Source organism: Puccinia triticina, chromosome 6A, assembly GCF_026914185.1.
Source record: "Puccinia triticina chromosome 6A, complete sequence".
In the NCBI taxonomy this organism is placed as follows: domain Eukaryota; kingdom Fungi; phylum Basidiomycota; class Pucciniomycetes; order Pucciniales; family Pucciniaceae; genus Puccinia; species Puccinia triticina.
The window spans coordinates 4165984-4187175 of NC_070563.1; the positions used below are offsets into that span (position 1 = coordinate 4165984).

Here is a 21192-nt window from a genome sequence, read left to right on the forward strand (position 1 = left end):
ATCTGACTTTCCAGATCGACGGGAAGTCCTCCAGTATTCTATTGCCTGTCTTTGATGTTCCTAGAAATGAATTTCACTTTTTTTTTGTAGAATCATCAAGGTGCCCTGTACTTGGGGCTTGATGCTTGGCAATCCCCGAATGGGACCCGTCAAAGGCATTGGTCACAGGCAACTATGTAGCTCTCTGGATGGACTTCTTGAATTGAAGTCAGCACTTCCATCTGTTGCCCCTCCTCCTGAAACTTCAACAACCAGTGACTCCGAATTCGAACAAGACGAAAAAAATTATAGAACCTGAATGTATAAGTCAGTTTTCTAGTATGGTTTTGTTCTTCCGTTGAGTCCTACCTTTGCTGACCACAGCTGCCATTCCCACTCTTCAACAGGATACATCTACTATTTTATAGTGTGGCTCAACTTGATATGTGGCGTTAGTCAGAGCAACTGTCGAATAGCACGAGATTACTCGTGCCGGCGGGGGTCTCGTAGCGCCCACGACTCTTGACACCGATAAATCAATTCTCAACGATGTCGATACGGCCAATACCGTGTGCTCGGGCGAGAGAGTTCAGTTGGAGAAAGATATCTAGGACATCGGTGGCTTTACCAACGACTTCGCGTTGTTCGGTTGAGGGCTTGTAAACCACCAATTCGCTAGTCACCCCTCGAGTGAATGTAAGGTCGATACATTGCGGGCCATCCGCACTGGCCTCCTGGAGATCCTTCATAAGCTTCCACATGTCTTTTGGCGGTGTCACGTCTGGCTCCTCCAGGATTCCAGCCTCGTACGAGATGTGATGCAGGTTCTCGTCCGTTGACCAGGGCTTGGCGGCTGTTTGGACGACCGGGATGCCCTTCTTGGCGGCGTATTTCAGGAGATCGGACCGACCCGCGAATCGGTTGTAGAACTCCGGGAGCCTCCAGGGTGCAATCGTTCGTCACCACTGAGCTCAGCAAGATCCTCTATAACGGTTATTGGTTCAGTCCCGAACGGGAGTTCGTGCAAAGCGCCCTTGAGGCCAGTCAGAAAAACGTGAACGGCCGCGTCCGACTGTCGCCCTACAAGGGCAACGTCATCGTCGACGCACGCGCATCTAGCGAAGGTCTGTATGATGCCAAGGAAAGTAGCATGGATGAAATGGGCGGCTTCGAGCCCACGGATACCAGCGCGTGCATGCGACTCACAACTGTCATCTACATAGAATTCAGTCTCAGCTATTTAGGCGGTATGATCATGTCACTCAAAGGAGAAGATGAGGTGATCTGTTGTTAGCGGATTGGTTGGCAGGACAGGCCGGCGAAGAACGAACTGGGTCAATTCATCTGAGGCGAAGCATCGAGGCCACAAAAAGCCAACTCATCGACACTCATCGACGCCCTGGGGATCGACCGGCGTTGGAATTCCCCCTATCCAAACTCTTTCATCACCTCCGCTCCGGTCACGGTCATCTAAACACCTATCTCTTTTGGTGCAAACTCAAGGCATACCCGGTCTGTGACACGTGCAACGTCAACGAGACGGTGGAACATTTTATGATTTATTGACAATCTTACGCCCGGCAACGACAGCAATTACGAAAAACACTGAAAGCCCTCAAGCTGCGATCAGTTTCTTTAACATCAAGATACCTACTAAATGTCCCGAAAGCCACACTAGCGGTGGCCCTCTTTCTCCGCGATTCCGACCGGCTTTTGGACACCCGAAGCTGCATCTTCCCTTCGACGGACTTGTCAATGCTCACATTGCTGGGCGAATCACCCCACCCCCAATTCACCCCTTCCGCTCTCCCCCTAGTTTGCATTTCTCCATCTTTCAAATTGTCTCTGTTTTCTTTCCTTTCTCTATTCTATGCTGCTTTCCTTCGGTGGATCGTAGCCCGTTAGGGCATCTCATTGTGTTGGCGGTAAACGCGCCTGTTCTGCTGGTACTTTATGGTGCGCAATGTCAAATCAAACTGCACTCAAAGAAAAAAAAAAGAGGTGATCTGTCATATGCACGTTACTAAGGAGAGTTTGAGGCTTGCCACGGTTGAGTCATGTCAATGAAAGGATGAGTACATATTTATTTGTACAGACAAAGGAAGGTTTGACTAGGGGGCCACCAAGCCGGTGTGAGCTGAGTTGTTTGGAACTTTGGATGAGCTGACAGGTTGGTTCAGAAATTCAGCTGACAAAATCTGTGGGTGACCTGTCAAAGGTGACGAAATCCACGGCAGGTGACGACAGCGCCGGGACTCAAACTTGGGGCAAAATTTGGATTTCGTCAGCGTGACGAAATCCGGATTTTGTCACCCATTTGCAGGCAGTGCTAGTTGGTAAAGGCAGCACTCTAGTATGTGTCTCAGTATAGCTGAGGTAGTGAGTTCAACTATCACCAGACACATCTTCATTTTACAGTCTCTACAGATATCAACATGTTCATCCATATTTCAGTGATCCTGGAACCAGCAGAGAGGAGATTTCAAAAGCTGGTCTGAGAAATGTGAGTTGAGCAGTCAATTCTAGAATTCCCGTGCAAATTCCAGCATGTGTTGCAACTTTTGTTAAATTGATAATCTTCACTTATTTTCCCTGAATTTTTCCATCAATCTTATCCTACAGGTAGCATGTCTTCATCACAGGTAAAATTATTTCCAAGTGCATTGTGCAACAACATGGTTTTGATTGCTGTTATTACATGGTAATTAGTACCACTGGGTGTTGGATAAGACTGGTGCACTTGGGACCTTCTGTACCCAGACCAATCAAAACCATGAGCATTGGAGTAGCACAAGTGGAATTTATATGTGGTGGAAAGCACAAAAAAAGACTTGTGCCCAGGGAGTTTCAAGCTGGGCACAATTCAGGGTGTAAACAGGTCGGGTTCGGGTCAAAAAACAGCGCCCAAACCCAACCCAACATTTAGCGCGGGTTGGGTTGGGCCAGGGCAGATTTTAAAACATGCTGCCCGAACCCAACCCGATGTCATACTATTTTGGGTCAGTTTGGGTCTTGGGTCAACCCAACCTCTTAGGTGCCAAAATCCCCCAAGTTGACTGTTGGAGGTGTCATAGTTGGGTTGCAGGCTGACCCAATTAGGAAATAGGCTGCCCAAACCCAACCCAACAATTTTACAAGTTGGGTTGGGTTGAGTTCTGGTCATGTCATTTTCTTTAAGAATGTGCTTGAACCCAACCCAAAACCCGACGGGTCTTGGGTTGGTTTTGGGTCGGCCCAAACCTTTTACACCCTGAGGCACAATTCAACTACAATGGCAGGGGGGAAACAGGGATCAGACTTGTATCTCCGGGTGTCCCCGGGAAGCGGGTTTTTTCTTTTTTTTGCAATGTCCACCATGATGTTTGGCCAAACATCAGGGTGGAAATTGACAAGTGGCTGATCTACCCGGCCTCAATGAACACTGTGTGCTGTCATTGAGCTGGGAAATCCTTCATACCATGAACAGCATAATACACACTGGTCATTAAGCTTGTATTTTCCAGGCTCAATTACCAGTATGTACTGCCCATTGAGCTTGGAAAGGCTGAGATCAATGACCTGTATTTGCTGGTCATTGGACTAGGGCTTCTCCAAATCAATAGCCAGCACAAACTGATCATTGAGTTGGGAGACGCCGTGCTTGAAAGATTGATTCCCTGGTCATCAATCTACAGCCTATCCAAACTCAAATCCAACAACCATTACGTCTTTGTCATCAGTAAAGGGAAGCCCTGACCTGCTCACCAGCACATTCTGATCATCAATCTGGCCTCTCCGAGCTCGAAAGGCAGTATATACTGGCCACCCGACTTGGAAAAGCACAGCTGGATGGACGCTATGTAATGTTCATTGAGCTGGGACTTTCCCAGCGCAACCTACAGTACTAGCAGGCCTGAAAAGCTGGGAAAGGCCCAGCCCAACAGTGGGACGCTACGCTAAACTACACTATTTTGGCCCTAATGTTTAGTGTAGCAGCAAAAAGCGCTGGCCTTTTTTGAATAGTGTTAGCGCGCTGTGCTAATCTTCAGCGGTGCTAACAGCACACAAGTTTTTTATTAGAGTTAGCGCTAAACTACAGCCGCTACGCTGCGCTAAGGCGCTTTTAATGGAAAAAAGGCCTTTTTTGCCTCAAAAAGCGCTGTAGCGCAGCGTAGCGAACACTCTTTTGCGCCCTGCGTGCTTAGCGTTAGCGCCATTGCGCGAATCTGCGCTAACGCTACGCTAAAATCTAAAATATCTTTGCACCCTGTGCGCGTAGTGTTAGCGCAGATGCGCGCGATTGCGCTAACACTATGCTAAAAAATAGCGCATTTCCGCTACGCTACGCTACACTAACAGCTATGGTTAGCATAGCTGACCCACTGTTGCCCAGCCTCATGTCCACCATCTATACTGATGATTCTGCTGGGCGTTCCCAGCCCAGCAACCTGTAATTGAGTGGAAGGTGTCTCCACTCATATTGCCTCAGTAACAATGGTCACCAAGTGGAGAACCCCTCCAATCAGTGGCCAGTACACACCAGTTTTCATGTGGAGAATCCCTCCATTCAATGGCATTAAGAACCAGTCATCAGTGGAGGCAGTCTCCAATTTATGGACAGTGACTCAGATATTTTCATTGAGTGGACACACCCTCCACTCAATTTTTGTCCAACAGTCATCAGGTGGAAGGTGTCAGGCTCGGTGATGCCAAGACACGAAGTCCTCTAGCTACACGAGTGACTGCGGCGAGTGGGCGCGTCTGTAGATGCGGTAAGATGATGGTTTATAAAGATTTATATCCCTGATGGGATGTAACGGAGGGGCCGCGAGAGCAGCGGAATGGTTAAGGTGCCCTCCGGGGCGGTTCTTACAGGGCCTGACAAGCAGGGGTAGTATGTCCTGTGTTGTCTGGGGTCCGACAAGCGGGGGTTGTTCGACAAGTTCCCAAGTATATAATTGATGGGGATTACTCCCGAGATGATAAAGAGAAAATGAGCTGGACTTACTGTTGGAGCAGGAGTCCAGCGACGAGCAATGAATCTAAAAACAATCTAACACAAGCTGAGAGCGAACTGATCAACGAATATGTTCGGCGAAGTAGTGCGCTGCTGGGCGGTTAAAGTGATTGACGATTCTGGGGAGCCAGAGTCCTCCCAACACCGGCTTTTTATGCTGTTTCTGGGAGGCTCGTCGGCTTGCTATTCTCCTGGCTGGCCTTCCAATACATTTTGTTGGAAGGCACAGCCTCTTTACTGGTCTTGCTACTCTTAAGACCCGTATCTCTTGGATACTGGTCGCAAGGAGGATTCTTCCTTCTCAGAACCTGTTTACTGAGTTCTACTCGGAATGACACGCTAGAGATCTTCTGCTCTCGAGTAGAGGATCACTAGGAGTCATTTCCTATGCGGAGCTCTTCGGCGATTCGTATCCGAGTCTTTCCGCTACTGTTGCTGCGACGGAGCTCGGAAGAAGATTATTACCACGCGACCAGGTACTGTAGTTCTCTGAGTCGCGTGGCTTGGTTGTTTAGCCGCCTACCGGCGACTGTTGTTTCCATGCGACCAGGTATTACAGGCTGAGTGATTTAGCCGCTACCAAGCTCACGTAGTCTTCACACAACCAGTGGCTGTCTGCTGAGTATTACGTGGGTTTTCTGAGGGGGTCTTTTCATACAGGCTCCCTTGGTTTTGTTACTTGTACTTAGTCGGAATATATTGTACAGAAGAGGTTCTGGACCGCGCGGCGGTCCTCTTGGTGTCTAGCTTCTCTAGGAAGCTATTTGCAAGTAATTAAAACAATCAAAACTAATCTATGCTGCGCAGAGGTCCGCGCTGCGGTCTGCTCTGCACCCAGTTTACGGTGCTCTTGGCTGCGCTACCGGAGCTGCAGGCAGGGCTCTATTTTAGAATGGTAGCCCGGCTGACAGAAGGTATCTCCACTTCATTACTACACACCTTAATCATAGAGTGTAGGGTGTCTCCACTTGATGTTGTGGTGAACAAGAAAGGTCACTGCGCAGAAATGTCAGGACCTGCGCTGCTCCAAGATGTTTCCCGGGTAAAGTTGGGTGATCTGGGAAACTCCACTCCACAAGTACATGTAGGGGCACAATGATCAAAGAGCAAGTAAAGGCAACATATAAATAACCGCAAAGACACGTAGAAAAGCTGCAATAAACCGTGAAATCCGCTGTAAAGTACACAAAAGATAAACTTCACAAGTCAAACAACTCTGCCGCAAGTAGTAACATCTCTGTTGTTAAGAATCTGTACCAGAGTAACAAGAATGAATTAAGAGTCCGTAAAGAAACAATGATCAGATGATGGATGGGGATAAACTCCCCCCCCTTTGTACAAAAAGGAAAACAACATCATGAGAGAAAGAATCCATCCTCCTCCGCCCGCCTCTCACACACGCCATCCGCCAAGCCCCTTTCAAGCGGGTCCCACCAGCCGGTGGAACCGGGTTGGAGGCGGTGGTGAGAGACCGACTGGCAGGGGCTAGACAGAGGACGGTGTAAGACTCAAAAGTGGCTGTGAAACCCTTTTGCTGAATGGAGAAGGGGATGAAGGAGTTGCAAGCTCTGCCCTTCTATACTACCAGCTACAAGACCCACCAAGCTCCGCTTGGCAAGTTTTAATAAGGTGATAGGAGTGGATGCTCAAGATGAGTTTGTTTGATACACCGTATAAAGAGTTTTTATTGATATATAAGGTTTGTTATGAGAATAGTTGTAAGTTGTAAGTGTTGAGAGTACAAGGTGGTGAGTGAATCACTGATGAGTAATAAACTGAGGAACTACAAATGGGGGGAAAGAGAGCTCCTTATATAGACAAATGTGAGGGATTTTGGCTCCAGGGCAGCCCCTGAGTGAGGTATTTTAGCTGGCCTGGACTGTACAACATGAGGGAGTTAAGAGGGAGTGGCTGTGTACAATTTATGCAAGGGGTGCATACATGAGGAGGGGCTGTGCCAGATGATGTCATAATTTATGCAAGGGGTGCATAAGCTGTGCAGGGAATGATCAGGTGATGTAATAAGACCAAACAAAGTGGAGTTAGAAGGAACTAGAATGCGGGGAACCATTCAGTTGAAGGGGCACAGTCTGCAGGGGCAGTGCTGCATGATGTCATGTACATAACAAACAAAACCAAACCAATATATGTAGTGGGGATAGAATGGTGCAGGGAATGTGACTTGAGGTGCCTGACAGGTGGTTGACTGGGTGCTACAGGTTGTCCAGAGGGTCTAACTTCCAGTGTAGTGGGGCTCCAGTGATGCTTCCAGTGGGGAATAGGGGTTAATTTAGCCATGGAGTCCATTTATGGTGTTGAATGGATGGTATCTTGAGGCCTTCTGTATGTACACAAGAAAAACTTTTGATTTTTCACATTTTTGCGTACCACAACGGTGGGAGGTCAAGCGTTGGAGATGAGCGGAGTCTGGGAGAGTGACATGCGGAAGAGCGGGTGGAGCTGGAGGACTAGTGCGGGAAAGTGTCAGACCTGCGGGATTGGGTGGGAACGGCGATGTGCGTGGAGGGAAGGACGGGAAAAGGGGGTGCATGGATTTTTCTCTTCTCTTTCCTTATCCTATTATCCTATCATCTTAGGGATTACTCATTATTGTACTTACAACTTACGGACGTACAAGAGTATTAGGAGATATATTTGTGACTTTATCTTTACTTACAGAGTTACTTGTGGATTCTGTGCTTACGGAGTGCGGAGCTTTATTCACTTGCGGATTATTACGCTATAGATCAGGCTCAGAGAGGAGCGCTGAAGGCTAGCGGATAGTAGCAGTGCGGAGCCGAGTAACCAACAATCACACAGCCCGGACACTAATATTCTTGAAGAAGGCAGTCAGGGGACATTTTCCACCGACTAACCAGCTTTTATTCTCACAAGTGGGGGTCTGGCCAGGAACCCAACTTTGTGTTGTTATTGGATACTCAGGAACTGGATATGCGCGGAAACGTTGAATGAACCCTTTGGAAAGCAAATTCTTTACTCCAGGCAACAAGAAAGCTCAGATCGGATCAGGCGGTTTGGACAGTGGAGACACGGTAACTGCGGAAAGCGGAGAAGGCTCTTCCTCAAGACCAGCCAAAACACGATTGTGGTTGGGAGCAGCGGGAGGACCAAGACTAGGACAGTTACCCTTTGCGTCAGCGCGGAATCAGTTCTCACCTAATCAGTCAATCGTGGGGAGGAGGTGTCAGCTGTATCAGCGGAGCTCTCTGAACAACCAATCAAGGGTGACGGCTGGAGGAACAACAAGAAGGCCTGACTGATGCGGATAAAGCGTACCAGGTGGTCAACTTCTTTCTGGAAGGCAAGGACTTGCGGGAAGTGGAGGACATGAAGGGGTTTGAGAAGAAGGATTGGACCAAGCTCAAGGAGGAGATACTTGAGCGGTGGGAAGATCACGGACCTAGGTATTGGGAGAGCAACCTGGAGAAGGTGGCTTTGGAAAGGGTGGAAAAAGGCGGTGTTCGGACAAGAGCAGAGTACGTGTCCTACATTACCAGCTTTGATCAGGCTCTGCAGTATTTGGAGCGGAACCAGATAGTGACAGCCAACATGGGCACAACCAAGCGGATTTTCTTGAAGGGATTCAATCAAACATTCATGGAGAAGGTGCTGCGGGGGCTCAATGAGCGGGGTTTGATGGTTAAACCACGACTTGGCGGGCCAAAACTGTTGCCCAGCATGAAGAAGGTACAGTCCGCCGTCAAGGAGGAACTCAAGGTGTTGGAGCTCATGAATGACAGCCAAGGAGATGCGGTTGTGAGGGCGGAACCGGCTCTGCAGGCGCCGGTCACGGTCAAAGATGTGAGTGACCTGGCGGATACACTGAAAGAGTTGAAACTGTTCATGCAGAAAGCAGCGCACAAGCAACCAAAGGAGCAACAGGCGGCCGTGGCACTGGCAGCCGCCCCCGCGGCTCCTCAGGCGGATGGTGCTCTGCAGGCTGGCGGGATGCCGCCGTGGAGGCGAGGACCACCGGTTTGCAACTACTGCAGGGAAACCGACCATATGCGGAATCAGTGCGAGTACTTTGAAACAGATTGGGCTGCGGGAAAGGTTCCTTCGTGGGGACGCGCTTTCTTTTGGCCAAATTGTACGCCAGTGGACAGACCGATTCCGAGGGATGTGGTGCGGGACAGACAACCTTTGGGGAAGGGGAAAGTGAAAATTGAGATGGTCAAGGGCATGGTGTGGAAGCCGCAGGCAGTGGCCAGCAGTGTGAAGTGCGTACAGACGGGGGAAGTTTTCTTGGGGGAACGTTTGGAGAAGATGGACTTGGATCCCGCTCCCGCACCTAAAGCCAGACCAGAGCCGGCCAAGCAGCTTCCGGTAGCTCCAGTGGTGGGGGGAAACAGGAAAAAAGCAGCAGAGGTTGCACAAAGAGAATGGGCGCGGAAACCACAGTAGCCCTTACCTTGAGGGGCGTTGATAAACGTACTCCCGCCCACACGCCACTCAAAATGGGCGTGTGGGAGCTGCACGCACGTATAGTTTGGCGTGCGGGGCCACATGCCACGCAAAATGCAACCGCTTGCTTATTGCGTGGAGGGTCACCTCCACCCGCCAATTTTCTGGCGCGTGGGAGCCTGTAAATTTACATAGCCTATGTACATGGCCTATGTACATAAGCCAAGTCCCAGCGGAATTGGCTCCTTGCTCCATCCAGCTCGTCACCTTCCTTCGCGGCGAGCTGGATGGCGGGCATCCTAGTGCTTGTCGGGCCAAACAAGCACTAGGGAGCAGCCCAGCCAATCCAGTCCGCTTGGCTGGGCAGCCATGGCCATGTCCAGTCCGCGCGGCGGAATGGACATGTATATACATAAGATAATGATGTAAGAGTTTTGCAGTTTGCAAAACTCTTGCATAAGCAATTGCCGGAGTATACTCTATCTACATAGGCTATGTAGATAGATTGCTGATGTAAGAGTTTTGCAAACTGCAAAACTCTTACATCATTATCTTATGTATATACATGTCCAGTCCGCCGCGCGGACTGGACATGGCCATGGCCACCCAGCTGAGCAGACTGGATCGGCTGGGCTGCGCCCTAGTGCTTGTTTGGCCCAACAAGCACTAGGATGCCCGCCATCCAGCTTGCCGCGAAGGAAGGCGAAGAGCTGGATGGAGCAAGGAGCCAAGTCCGCTGGGACTTGGCCTATGTACATAGCCATGTACATAGGCCATGTACATAGCCATGTACATAGGCCATGTACATAGCCATGTACATAGGCCATGTACATAGCCATGTACATAGGCCATGTACATAGCCATGTACATAGGCCATGTACATAGGCCATGTACATAGCCATGTACATAGGCTAGGCCATGTACATAGCCATGTACATAGGCCATGTACATAGCCATGTACATAGGCTAGGCCATGTACATAGCCATGTACATAGGCCATGTACATAGCCATGTACATAGGCTAGGCCATGTACATAGCCATGTACATAGGCCATGTACATAGCCATGTACATAGGCCATGTACATAGGCCATGTACATAGCCATGTACATAGGCCATGTACATAGCCATGTACATAGGCCATGTACATAGGCCATGTACATAGCCATGTACATGGCTATGTACCTTTACAGGCTCCCACACGCCAGAAAAATGGCGGGTCGCCTCCACTCGCCAATTTTCTGGCGGGTAGAGGCAACCTGCCAATTTTCTGGCGGGTGGAGGCAACCCGCCACACAATAAGCAAGCAGTCACATATTGCGTGGCGTGCGGCCCCGCACGCCAAACTATACGTGCGTGCGGCTGCCACACGCCCATTTTGATTGGCGTGTGGGCGGGTGTGCGTTTATCAACGCCCTACCTTGAGGGAGTTGGCGGCAATTTCCCCGGTGATGGCGGACAAGATGATTAGCGTGCTGAGAGAGGCGTCAGGGGAAAGGAAGCCCGTGGCGTTGGCTGTCACCACTAACATGGAAACGGCGGAGGTGAAGTGTGCGGAGTTTGGATACTCAATGGATTCACTTCCCATTCTACCGTCTACGGACGTATTCTGCCCACTGGGATACGTGAGTATGAGGGTAGGGAACATCACAAAATGGGCCATGATTGACACGGGGTCCATGATCAATATTTGTAGAGACTGTAGAATGAAGATGTGTCTGGTGAGAGTCGAACTCACGACCTCAGCTATGCTGAGACACATACTAGAGTTCTGCCTTTACCAACTAAACTACAAACGCTTGTGGCTGCCAGCTGGGTGGTTGGTTGGTAGTGCTCATGGGTCAATCCAACAGCCCTCCATACTGTGGTGATACATCATGGTAGCAGACTAACAGACAACTCAACATTCTCAACCTGGAAAAGTTGGATGCCAGCTGTGCCTGGCCAAAAAGAGTGCAACAGCCTCCACTCACCACAAGGAAACATTGGTGGGATTCAGAAGTAGGGTTACTACTCTGCTCTGATTTTATAGGTCTTAATCAGAGACAACCTTTTGATCTTTGATGATTGAAAGAGTTAAAGAAATGAAGAAACATTCCAGAGCAACAGAGTTTCACTCTGGATAAAGAAGGTTCAGTGAAAGAGTTTACTTACTGTCAATATCCTAGGCGCCTGTGACGGTAGGTATACTGGGAGCGTGGTAATCTCTTTGGTGGTGATCCTGGGTTATCTGGGGTGCGTTTTCTGGTGTTCTGAAGTCTGTGTATCTTCCTCAGGCAAGGGGGATCCTGACTTTGAAAATTTTCACAGTTTGCTTATGTAATTACATATATACATGTGGTTTGGCGCGCCTGGTAGTGCTGACACGTCACAACTGCGCATGCGCGCCACAACTCAAGAACTCAGGGAAGGAGTATAGTTACAAAGAATGTGTAAGTTTTAACTAGGGTTAAAATTGCATGAGGAAATGGAATATGAATTCAAAACAAGGACATCTCTTAAGATGAAAAATATATGAAGTAATTCATATGTAAAAAGTAGAAAAAGCAGACTTTAGGTCAGCTGTGCTGACTCTAAGGCTGAAATGTCCTATACTTATGTGAAGAAATGTTACCAGTTTTCTGGGTGTGAAAATAATTGTGATAGCTGAGTGAAATTTAATATGGAGTTTATTTGCACTAAGTATGTTTTGTATGTAGTTTGTACTGTACTTTAATATTAAAATATACTATGATTTGATGTAGTTAATGGTTGATTGGTCTTACCACATCAGTCGGCTCTGGTCATCAAGGACCTATGTACCTCAATGACCAGCCAGCTTGCCAGTCATCAAGGTGTATGCATACCTTGATGACCATTCAGATGGTCATTGAGGTATAATACACCTCGATGACCAGTCTACTCCGGTCATCAAGGTAACGTACACCTCAATGACCGGCCGGCTCCGGTCATCGAGGTGTATGCCTTGATGACCGGTTGGCCCCACAAGCACCCTGAATGATATGCAGCTAAGGGATCCAGGGGCTGCACAAGTTTTTGGGGGGCCGCGCGAGTTCTGCGGGAAAACCACTGGGTGTGGCTGCAGAGAAAACTACACCTGTTTGCGGGTGGTGTAGGTTATAAGACGTGTACTTTTCTGTTGTAGACACATGGACACAGTGTCTCAGTGTCTGACATTCGCCCCCACCAAAATGATTACTCTCAAGAGGAATTTTGAGATCTTTTGGAAGCCCTGAATTGTCTAAGCAAGACTTGGCTGTTGTTAATATGTTCAGGTTCTAGCCATGGATCTTCATCTGGTTGGCTATTTTTGAACCTTACTAGAAACAATTTGCAGTCTTTGCCTTGCTTTCTTACAGTTTTTTCTTTCAAAATTTTAAGGGGCAATTTCAAACCTTGTTCCACTTAAATTGGTGGAACTACTGGCACAGTTAAATTTCCCACAGATTTATCATCAGGGTAAATGTACTTTTTAAATAAGCCAATTGGAAAAGTAGGATTATGGTGTTCAAAGTTGGTTTGCATAATTTTATGCATGCACTAGAGGCCAAGGCGGCTTCGCCGCTGCACTCCCAGGTCCCAGTATCTAAGCTTTATGGAATACTAGAGGTCAAGGCGGCTTCGCCGCTGCAATATCAGGGGTCCAGAAAGAATCTTGTGTTTAATATTTTATGATTAAAAAAACAGAATCATTTTAGTATTACCAAACTTTTGGCATTCATATCCAAGTATATTAAATCTTCTGAATCATGGAACAAAACTTCAAGGGTTTCCCCTACAAATTTACAAAATACAAAAAAAAATCCAGGGTTTCCCCTCTAAAAGTGCCAGATAATTAAAATCATGGAACAAAACTTCAAGGGTTTCCCCTACAAATTTACAAAATACAAAAAAAAATCCAGGGTTTCCCCTCTAAAAGTGCCAGGTAATTAAAAACTTCCAGGGTCCCCCCTGCAAATCTTACAAAAAACAAAAAAACTCCACAGCAATCAAAAAAGGAAAACAAAAGAATAACCTGTACCCAGCCACCTAGCATCAGCAAGCTGATTCACCATGGCCCACTGTCCATTCCTGTCTAGCAGGGTAAAAAAACAGTGAGAGGATGCACAGTTGATTGTCATTGAAATACTGCTATTCAAGGCCCAATCTGAGCCAGGCTATTGATAACTCAGTGCCCCTGGACAAAACCCCTTCATCTAAATGATACACTCAAAAAGCCTTGATATCACCTTAGAAATAGACAGTCATATAATTTTGCAAATTGGACAACCTTTCATTAGCATTAATTTTCATTGTCTTTCAGTCTAATTTTCCCCAACATTACAGATAAGAGTTGGATTAATGAGATATCATGCAAGCCTAACTGCCTACAAACAACACAAAACAAAAAAACAGCTTCTCTCCAGCCAATAGTACAATTCCAAGGGGGAGCTCTTCGAAACCTCCCAGCAACAAATCTGCCCCACCACTCTCCTGCTTGGTCCAGAGAACCGACTGCTTGTGCTCTGACTCCTCCGTTCTCAACAGTTTGCAGTACTCTGTTGGGCCCCCGACCGGGATCGTTTCTTTCGGGTGACCAGAGTTTTGTTTTACTTTGTTGAGGGGTCCTTCCTGCCTGACTGCGAGTCATCTCGCGGCCTCAACATGATTGGTTTAGAGGAGCCATGGAATTAGATCAGGTCTGAAAAGCGTTTGCCATCCTTGAGATCACCAGGGTAAGAGGTTGATAGCATGAAGATGGCCAATTGAGACGAGAACAATCACACCATCCTTGCCGTCAGGAGCCGCTGAAGGATTGATTTGACTGGGAACATTGACATGTAAACTTGGCTTATGAGGCGTTGAGTGGCTATCAAAAATGATGTTGAAACTTTTGTGGTACTCCTTGGCCAAAAAGAATTGATGTGACAAGGGATGGGATTTTACGTTTGATCGACCAGTAGAAAAAGATCAAGCTACACGTCAAATGGTAATTTTTGAGCTTCTGAGTGTACTTGGTTTGTAGAAGCAGGTTGGAGTATGTCCAAACCAGGTCGGCATTTGATACAACCACATTGGCCTCAAGACGCGATGCGACCCGGTGCAAAGACAGGCTGTCCCTGCGCGGCAAGTTCTGGCCTGCCTTGTGGTGCATCTTCCATGGAGACGGAGAGCAAATGCTCTTCTACCAAACGGGCTAGATGCGCTTGGGAGACTTTGATGGGCCTCAATCGGTGCTTCGTGCTTGGCTTCTGCTGCGCCGGATCGCCGGCGCTCTTCCAGTCAAGGGGTTTGGGTTGAGCTGGCTTGGCAGGAAAAAGACGGTATTGGTTAACAGAAAGGAGATTGGGTGTGAGGGCTCGGTTCATCAATCTGCTTACAGTGGGTGTGGTCAGGAAAGCAAGGCCATATGTTCTGGCCCGGTCAAGGGACCTAAGTCTCTGTCGCGAGGGGAGCGGCAAGGACCAGGGGGAATGAGTGGCGGGGACCTGGAGTGAACTGGCCTGGTGAAATCTCGCGGGATAGTTGGGCAACTGTGGCGGAAAGTGGAGAAAATGATATGGTGGAATGCTCAGTGGATCAGCCTAGTTGCAAGGGGAGACTTAGGGCCAACAGTGGAGAATGTACGGCGGACGTGTGCAGGGGAGGGTGAGGCCAGCATTGGGTGTGCTGAAATCATTTGAACAGGGGGGCCGCGGGCTAACGCTGTTGGGTAGGGAATTTACGGCCAAGGTGGAGTCAATGGTACCTTTCAGCGTGAGTGGCGTTGTGTTGAGCCTGAGGGTAGACAAACTGGCGGTGGCTGTAGGCAAAACTAAGTTGGTTGTGATGATCACTGAGCGGTGCAGGGTGAGGATTGTGACGGGGCGGTGGCGGATGGCAACGGTAGTGGTGGCAGACAGCAACAATCAGGGCGGTATGTTTTCAGCAGCAAGTGGTGAGTGGAAGTGGCAAGCATCAACTGTGCGTATTTAAAGGAGGATGGGTCACAGCAGTTTTTCCCCCCAGGGGATCCGGTTTTGTCCTACCCCCTCCCTGAGAGCCCCCTAACTGCTTGGTTAGGCCCTCCCTGGACACTTTTAACAACCGGCCCACTTTTGCTTGTTGCTACGGCACAGCTGGAGGGTCATCCATAGGGCCTTTGGGGATTTGGGGATTTTCAACTTGTGCCTTTGCTCAACTGTTGTGTGCACTATTTTTTGTGGTAACTTTGAAAAAAAACACCCCAAAACTTAGATCCAGAGGTCTAGGATTTTGTGGATTTAAGAAAGTGGGATTTGTAGTACTCATGGAGTACTCTCTGGATTTTCTATTAATTATGATGCCACAATTATACTCCTAGCCTAAATCTGCAAATTAAAATCCTCTTCCTCAGGATATACATACATACTTTGGAAAGAGATTAATTGGTTGTAGACATTTATCTGACCAGAGTACTGTTTTCAAAGTTTTATTTAATCCACAAGGAGGTGGAATATATTTCTATGATTGAGATCCCCAAGATCTCTCAAGCTGGTCTTTAGGCTGTATAGTTGCGCGCAGCATTCCACTTTAGAAGGTGTTTTGGCTGGTCCCAAATGGTGGGGCCCAAAACCTAAAAAATACAGTTTTTTTCATGTATTTTTGGGCAGATGGGACATGGTATGGTGTGCTAGCTATGGTTTTAGATCCACCAGACACTCCTGAAAGCACTGCATGAAAGTTTCTGCCTTTATGTGTGGGTTTAGTGCCCAACCAGAAGGTATAAGTATGGGTTTAGGAGGTGGTACTCCAAAAAATCTGGAGGGCCTATTTTAATCTTAACTCCATGTTTGTTGGAGCACATGCCTGGGCACTCCAAAATACACCAAAATGGGATGCACTCCACCCTGATTTTGGCTTTGCACTCTAGTGTGCAAATATGAACTGGAGTGCCCACAGTAGTCATCAAGCAGGGCACACCCCACTTGATGACCAGCTAATGTGCAACTCTTCTCAATGAGCAGTACAGACCAGTCATTGAGAGGTATGAGACCCCTCAATGGCTGGTACAGATCAGTCTTGGGGAGGTGTGAGACCCCTCAATGGCCGGTCCGACTGGTCATTGGGAGGTGCCTCAATGGCTGGTCCGACCAATCATTGGGAGGTGAGAGATCAATGGCAGGCAATGACCAACCATCAAGGTGTACTGTGCTGAAGAGTCCCCTTGATGACCGGCACCAACCGGCCATTGAGAGGTATGAGACCCCTTGATGGCCGGTCCAACCAGTCATTGAGGGATATGAGACCCCTCAATGGCTGGTCTGAGAGGGGTCTTTTGTCCTGGCATCACAAACTGGGGCTGAGCCTCCTTCATCAATCTGATGAACCCCTGGTGTTCAGCCATTGCAAAAGGATACTTGTGCTTGATGATCATTTTTGCCAAACGTTCACGGATCTTTCCTTCATTGAAAATCCATACGCCACCCGCCAGCTCCAGTTGACAATTTGAAGTTGAGCAGGCCTTGTTGGGGTCCAATAACGCCACCTTCCTCGGGGATGCATTTTATTGAGTGTCTTTGGAGGTGGTTAGTTCCAGCGGACAAGCCTCCCGTTAGTTTTGTATTGCAGTAATTGCACTGCGCCTCCTCCTTGCCATTGGTTTCTTGTAAAAATCATAAAGAATAAATCAAGAAATAAGACAAAAATTTAGTGGACAGAGATGACTGGCTGAAGAGGGGAAAAACAAACCAATTATCTTCAGGAAGTATTCCCAAACCCCACTTGTGAGTTTTCTTTTCTTCAACTGAGATTCATCTGCTGAATCACCAACGCCATTGGTGGTTACTGCTGGAGTCGGAGTCTGAATCCATTCCCAGGAGTCTTGGCAACAACAATATCAGGTTCCTTGCCCTTGCCTTTAGAAGTTGAACCTGCCATGTTGACCTTGGACGTTGGAATTTGGTGGTTGGGTGGAGTTGTGATCTGGAGGGCCGGTTGGTACACATACATATACCATATACAATATCACAGATATCCCCACTAAGCACCACCAGGGCCCCCGGGGGAAGCCTGTTGGGCGCCCGGCGGTCTACCCGGACCCGCCCAATTTCTGATGCGGGTCTGGCGGGCCGGGCCAACTTTAAAAAAATCCCCAGAATGCCGGCCTGCGCCCGGCCCAACCCTGGGCGGGCTTGGGCGGCCTGTTGGCCGGCCCGCCCAATAGCCATGCCTAGCGGGGATTCCCCGGTACAGTCCCCAAGTCATGCGGGTTTGATGGGTATTCCCCGAGAAAAGACCGAATTTTAGGGTGTTTTCACTACAAACATGGATGAATTTGGGATGGCATATATTGATCAATATGGCATATATTGATCAAATTATATTGATCATTTTTTTTTTTTTGAAATTTCTCTTTAATTTGTTTCCTTCCTGCAACATCATAACCCTTCTATAATCTCTCTTTCTCTTGATTTCCTCCTTTCTTAGTTTTCAACCATAGTAAAAGCTTCATTTTGTTGCCAGATCAAATAGGTCATTTTTACATGCTCATATGAATTATTCCTGAGAAAAAATAGTCTGTAAAGTCAGGCAGGGAGGGGAAGGGGGGAGGAGGAATGGGGAGGCATGAATTATTGTCACTTGAACCTTGCAAAAGTGTTGAAATCTACTTTCAAAAAAAAAAAAAAAAAAAAAAAACAATCAGTCTCAATATATCATGCTATATCAATTTTGTTCAAATTTAATGGCTTGTATATATGACTCATCATATCCAATATCCTAAATTTCTACTAGGCCTGAGATTGATTTAAAGTTTGTACCAGATTTGAGTAAGGTGTCTTATATCATGGAAGAACTCCCACGCTGCGCTAAGATATAGTGGGAGAAACAGCAGGAAACTACCAAATCAGTGATATTTGGCAACTGATCACATTGTGGTTGTTACATTTGGAGGTTTTGAGGTCATTCAAGGTACACCATGATCCGTTGAGGCCATTTGATCATTTTTGTACCAATATCATGGAAGAACTCCCACGCTGCGCTGAGATATAGTGGCAGAAACACCAAGAAACTACCAAATTAGTGATTATTTGGCAACTGATCACATTGTGGCTGCACCATTTGGGGGGTTTGTGTTCATTCAGGGTACAAATTGAGACTTTGAGGGCATGTGAACATTTTGATACCAATATCATGGAAGAACTCCCACGCTGCGCTGAGATATAGTGGCAGAAACACCAAGAAACTACCAAATTAGTGATTATTTGGCAACTGATCACATTGTGACTGCACCATTTGGGGGTTTTGTGTTCATTCAAGGTACAAAATGAATCTCTGAGGGCATGTGAACATTTTGGTACCAATATCATGGAAGAACTCCCACGCTGCGCTGAGATATAGTGGCAGAAACACCAAGAAACTACCAAATTAGTCATATTTGGCAACCAATCACATTGTAGCTGCTAAATTTGGGGGTTTTGTGGTCATTGAAGGTACAAAGTGAATCTTGAAGGGCATGTGAAAATTTTGGTACCAATATCATGGAAGAACTCCCAGGATGCGTTGAGATATATTGGGAGGAACACCAGGAAACTACAAAATTAGTGATATTTGCCAACAGATCACATTGTAGCTGCTACATTTGGGGGTTTTGTGGTCATTCAAGGTACAAATTGAGACTTTGAGGGCATGTGAATATTTTGATACCAATATCATGGAAGAACTCCCACGCTGCGCTGAGATATAGTGGCAGAAACACCAAGAAGCTACCAAATTAGTGATATTTGGCAACTGATCACATTGTGGCTGCTACATTTGGGGGGTTTGTGGTCATTAAAGGTACACAATGAATCTCTGAGGGCATGTGAACATTTTGATACCAATATCATGGAAGAAATCCCACGCTGCGCTGAGATATAGTGGCAGAAACACCAAGAAACTACCAAATTAGTGATATTTGGCAACTGATCACATTGTGGCTGCTACATTTGGGGGTTTTGTGGTCATTCAAGGTACACCATGAATATTTGAGGGCATGTGAACATTTTGGTACAAATGTCAAGGAAGAACTTCCACGCTGTGCTGAGATATAGTGGCGGAAACACCAAGAAACCACCAAATTAGTGATATTTGGCAACTGATCACATTGGGGCTGCTACATTTGGGGGTTTTGTGTTCATTCAAGGTACACCATGAATATTTGAGGGCATGTGAACATTTTGGTACAAATTTCAAGGAAGAACTTCCACGCTGTGCTGAGATATAGTGGCAGAAACACCAAGAAACCACCAAATTAGTGATATTTGGCAACTGATCACATGGTGGCTGCTACATTTGGGGGTTTTGTGGTCATTCAAGGTACAAAATGAATCTCTGAGGGCATGTGAACATTTGATCATTTTTTTACCAATATCATGGAAGAACTCCCATGCTGGACTGAGATATAGTGGCAGAAACACACAGAAACTACCAAATAAGTGATATTTGGCAACTGATCACATTGTGGCTGCTACACTTGGGGGTTTTGTGGTCATTCAAGGTACACCATGAATCTTTGAGGGCATGTGAACATTTCATTACCAATATCATGGAAGAAATCCCACGCTGCACTGAGATATAGTGGGAGAAACACCAAGAAACTACCAAATTAGTGATATTTGGCAACTGATGACATTGTGGCTGCTACATTTGCGGGTTTTGTGGTCATTCAAGGTACAGAATGAATGTTTGACCGCATTTGATCAATTTGGTACCAATATCATGGAAGAACTCCCACGCTGCGCTGAGATATAGTGGCAGAAACACCAAGAAACCAACAAATTAGTCATATTTGGCAACTGATGACATTGTGGCTGCTACATTTGGAGGTTTTGAGGTCATTCAAGGTACAAAATGAATCTTTGAGGGAATCTGAACATTTTGGTACCAATATCATGAAAGAATTTCCACGCTGCGCTGAGATATAGTGGCGAAAACACCAAGAAACTACCAAATTAGTGATATTTGGCAACTGATCACATTGTGGCTGCTACATTTGGGGGTTTTGTGGTCATTCAACGTACACCATGAATCTTTGAGGGCATGTGAACATTTTATTACCAATATCATGGAAGAAATCTCACGCTGCACTGAGATATAGTGGGAGAAACACCAAGAAACTACCAAATTAGTGATATTTGGCAACTGACCACATTGTGGCTGCTACATTTAGGGGTTTTGTGGTGATTCAAGGTACACAAAGAATCTTTGACCGCATTTAATCATTTTGGTACCAATATCATGGAAGAAATCCCACACTGCACTGAGATTTAGTGGCAGAAACACCAAGAAACTACCAAATTAGTGATATTTGGCAACTGATCACATGGTGGCTGCTACATTTGGGGTTTTTGTGGTCATTCAAGGCACACAATGAATCTTTGAGGGCATGTGAATATTTTGGTACCAATATCATGGAAGAACTCCCACGCTGCGCTGAGATATAGTGGCCAAAACACCAAGAAACTACCAAATTAGTCATATTTGGCAACTGATCACATTGTGGCTGCTACATTTGGGGGTTTTGTGGTCATTCAATGTACACCATGAATCTTTGAGCGCATGTGAACATTTTATTACCAATATCATGGATGAAATCTCACGCTGCACTGAGATATAGTGGCAGATACGCCAAGAAACCAACAAATTAGTCATATTTGGCAACTGATCACATTGTGGCTGCTACATTTGGACGTTTTGAGGTCATTCAAGGTACACCATGATCCCTTGAGGCCATTCCATCATTCTACCAATATCATGGAAGAACTCCCATGCTGCGCTGAGATATGTTGGCGGAAACACCAAGAAACTACCAAA

General features: G+C 46.9%; 1 protein-coding gene across 1 annotated transcript; it reads right to left on the reverse strand.

The window, feature by feature from the left end:
• Positions 1 to 515: 515 nt before the first annotated feature.
• Positions 516 to 1194, reverse strand: PtA15_6A503 (uncharacterized protein; the record flags this gene model as incomplete). The annotated part of the gene is made up of 3 exons (XM_053170216.1): positions 516 to 918; positions 993 to 1105; positions 1186 to 1194. The coding sequence occupies 3 exons, from the start codon at positions 1192 to 1194 to the stop codon at positions 516 to 518; spliced, it is 525 nt and encodes a 174-aa protein (XP_053021429.1).
• Between the last annotated feature and the right edge of the window lie 19998 nt (positions 1195 to 21192).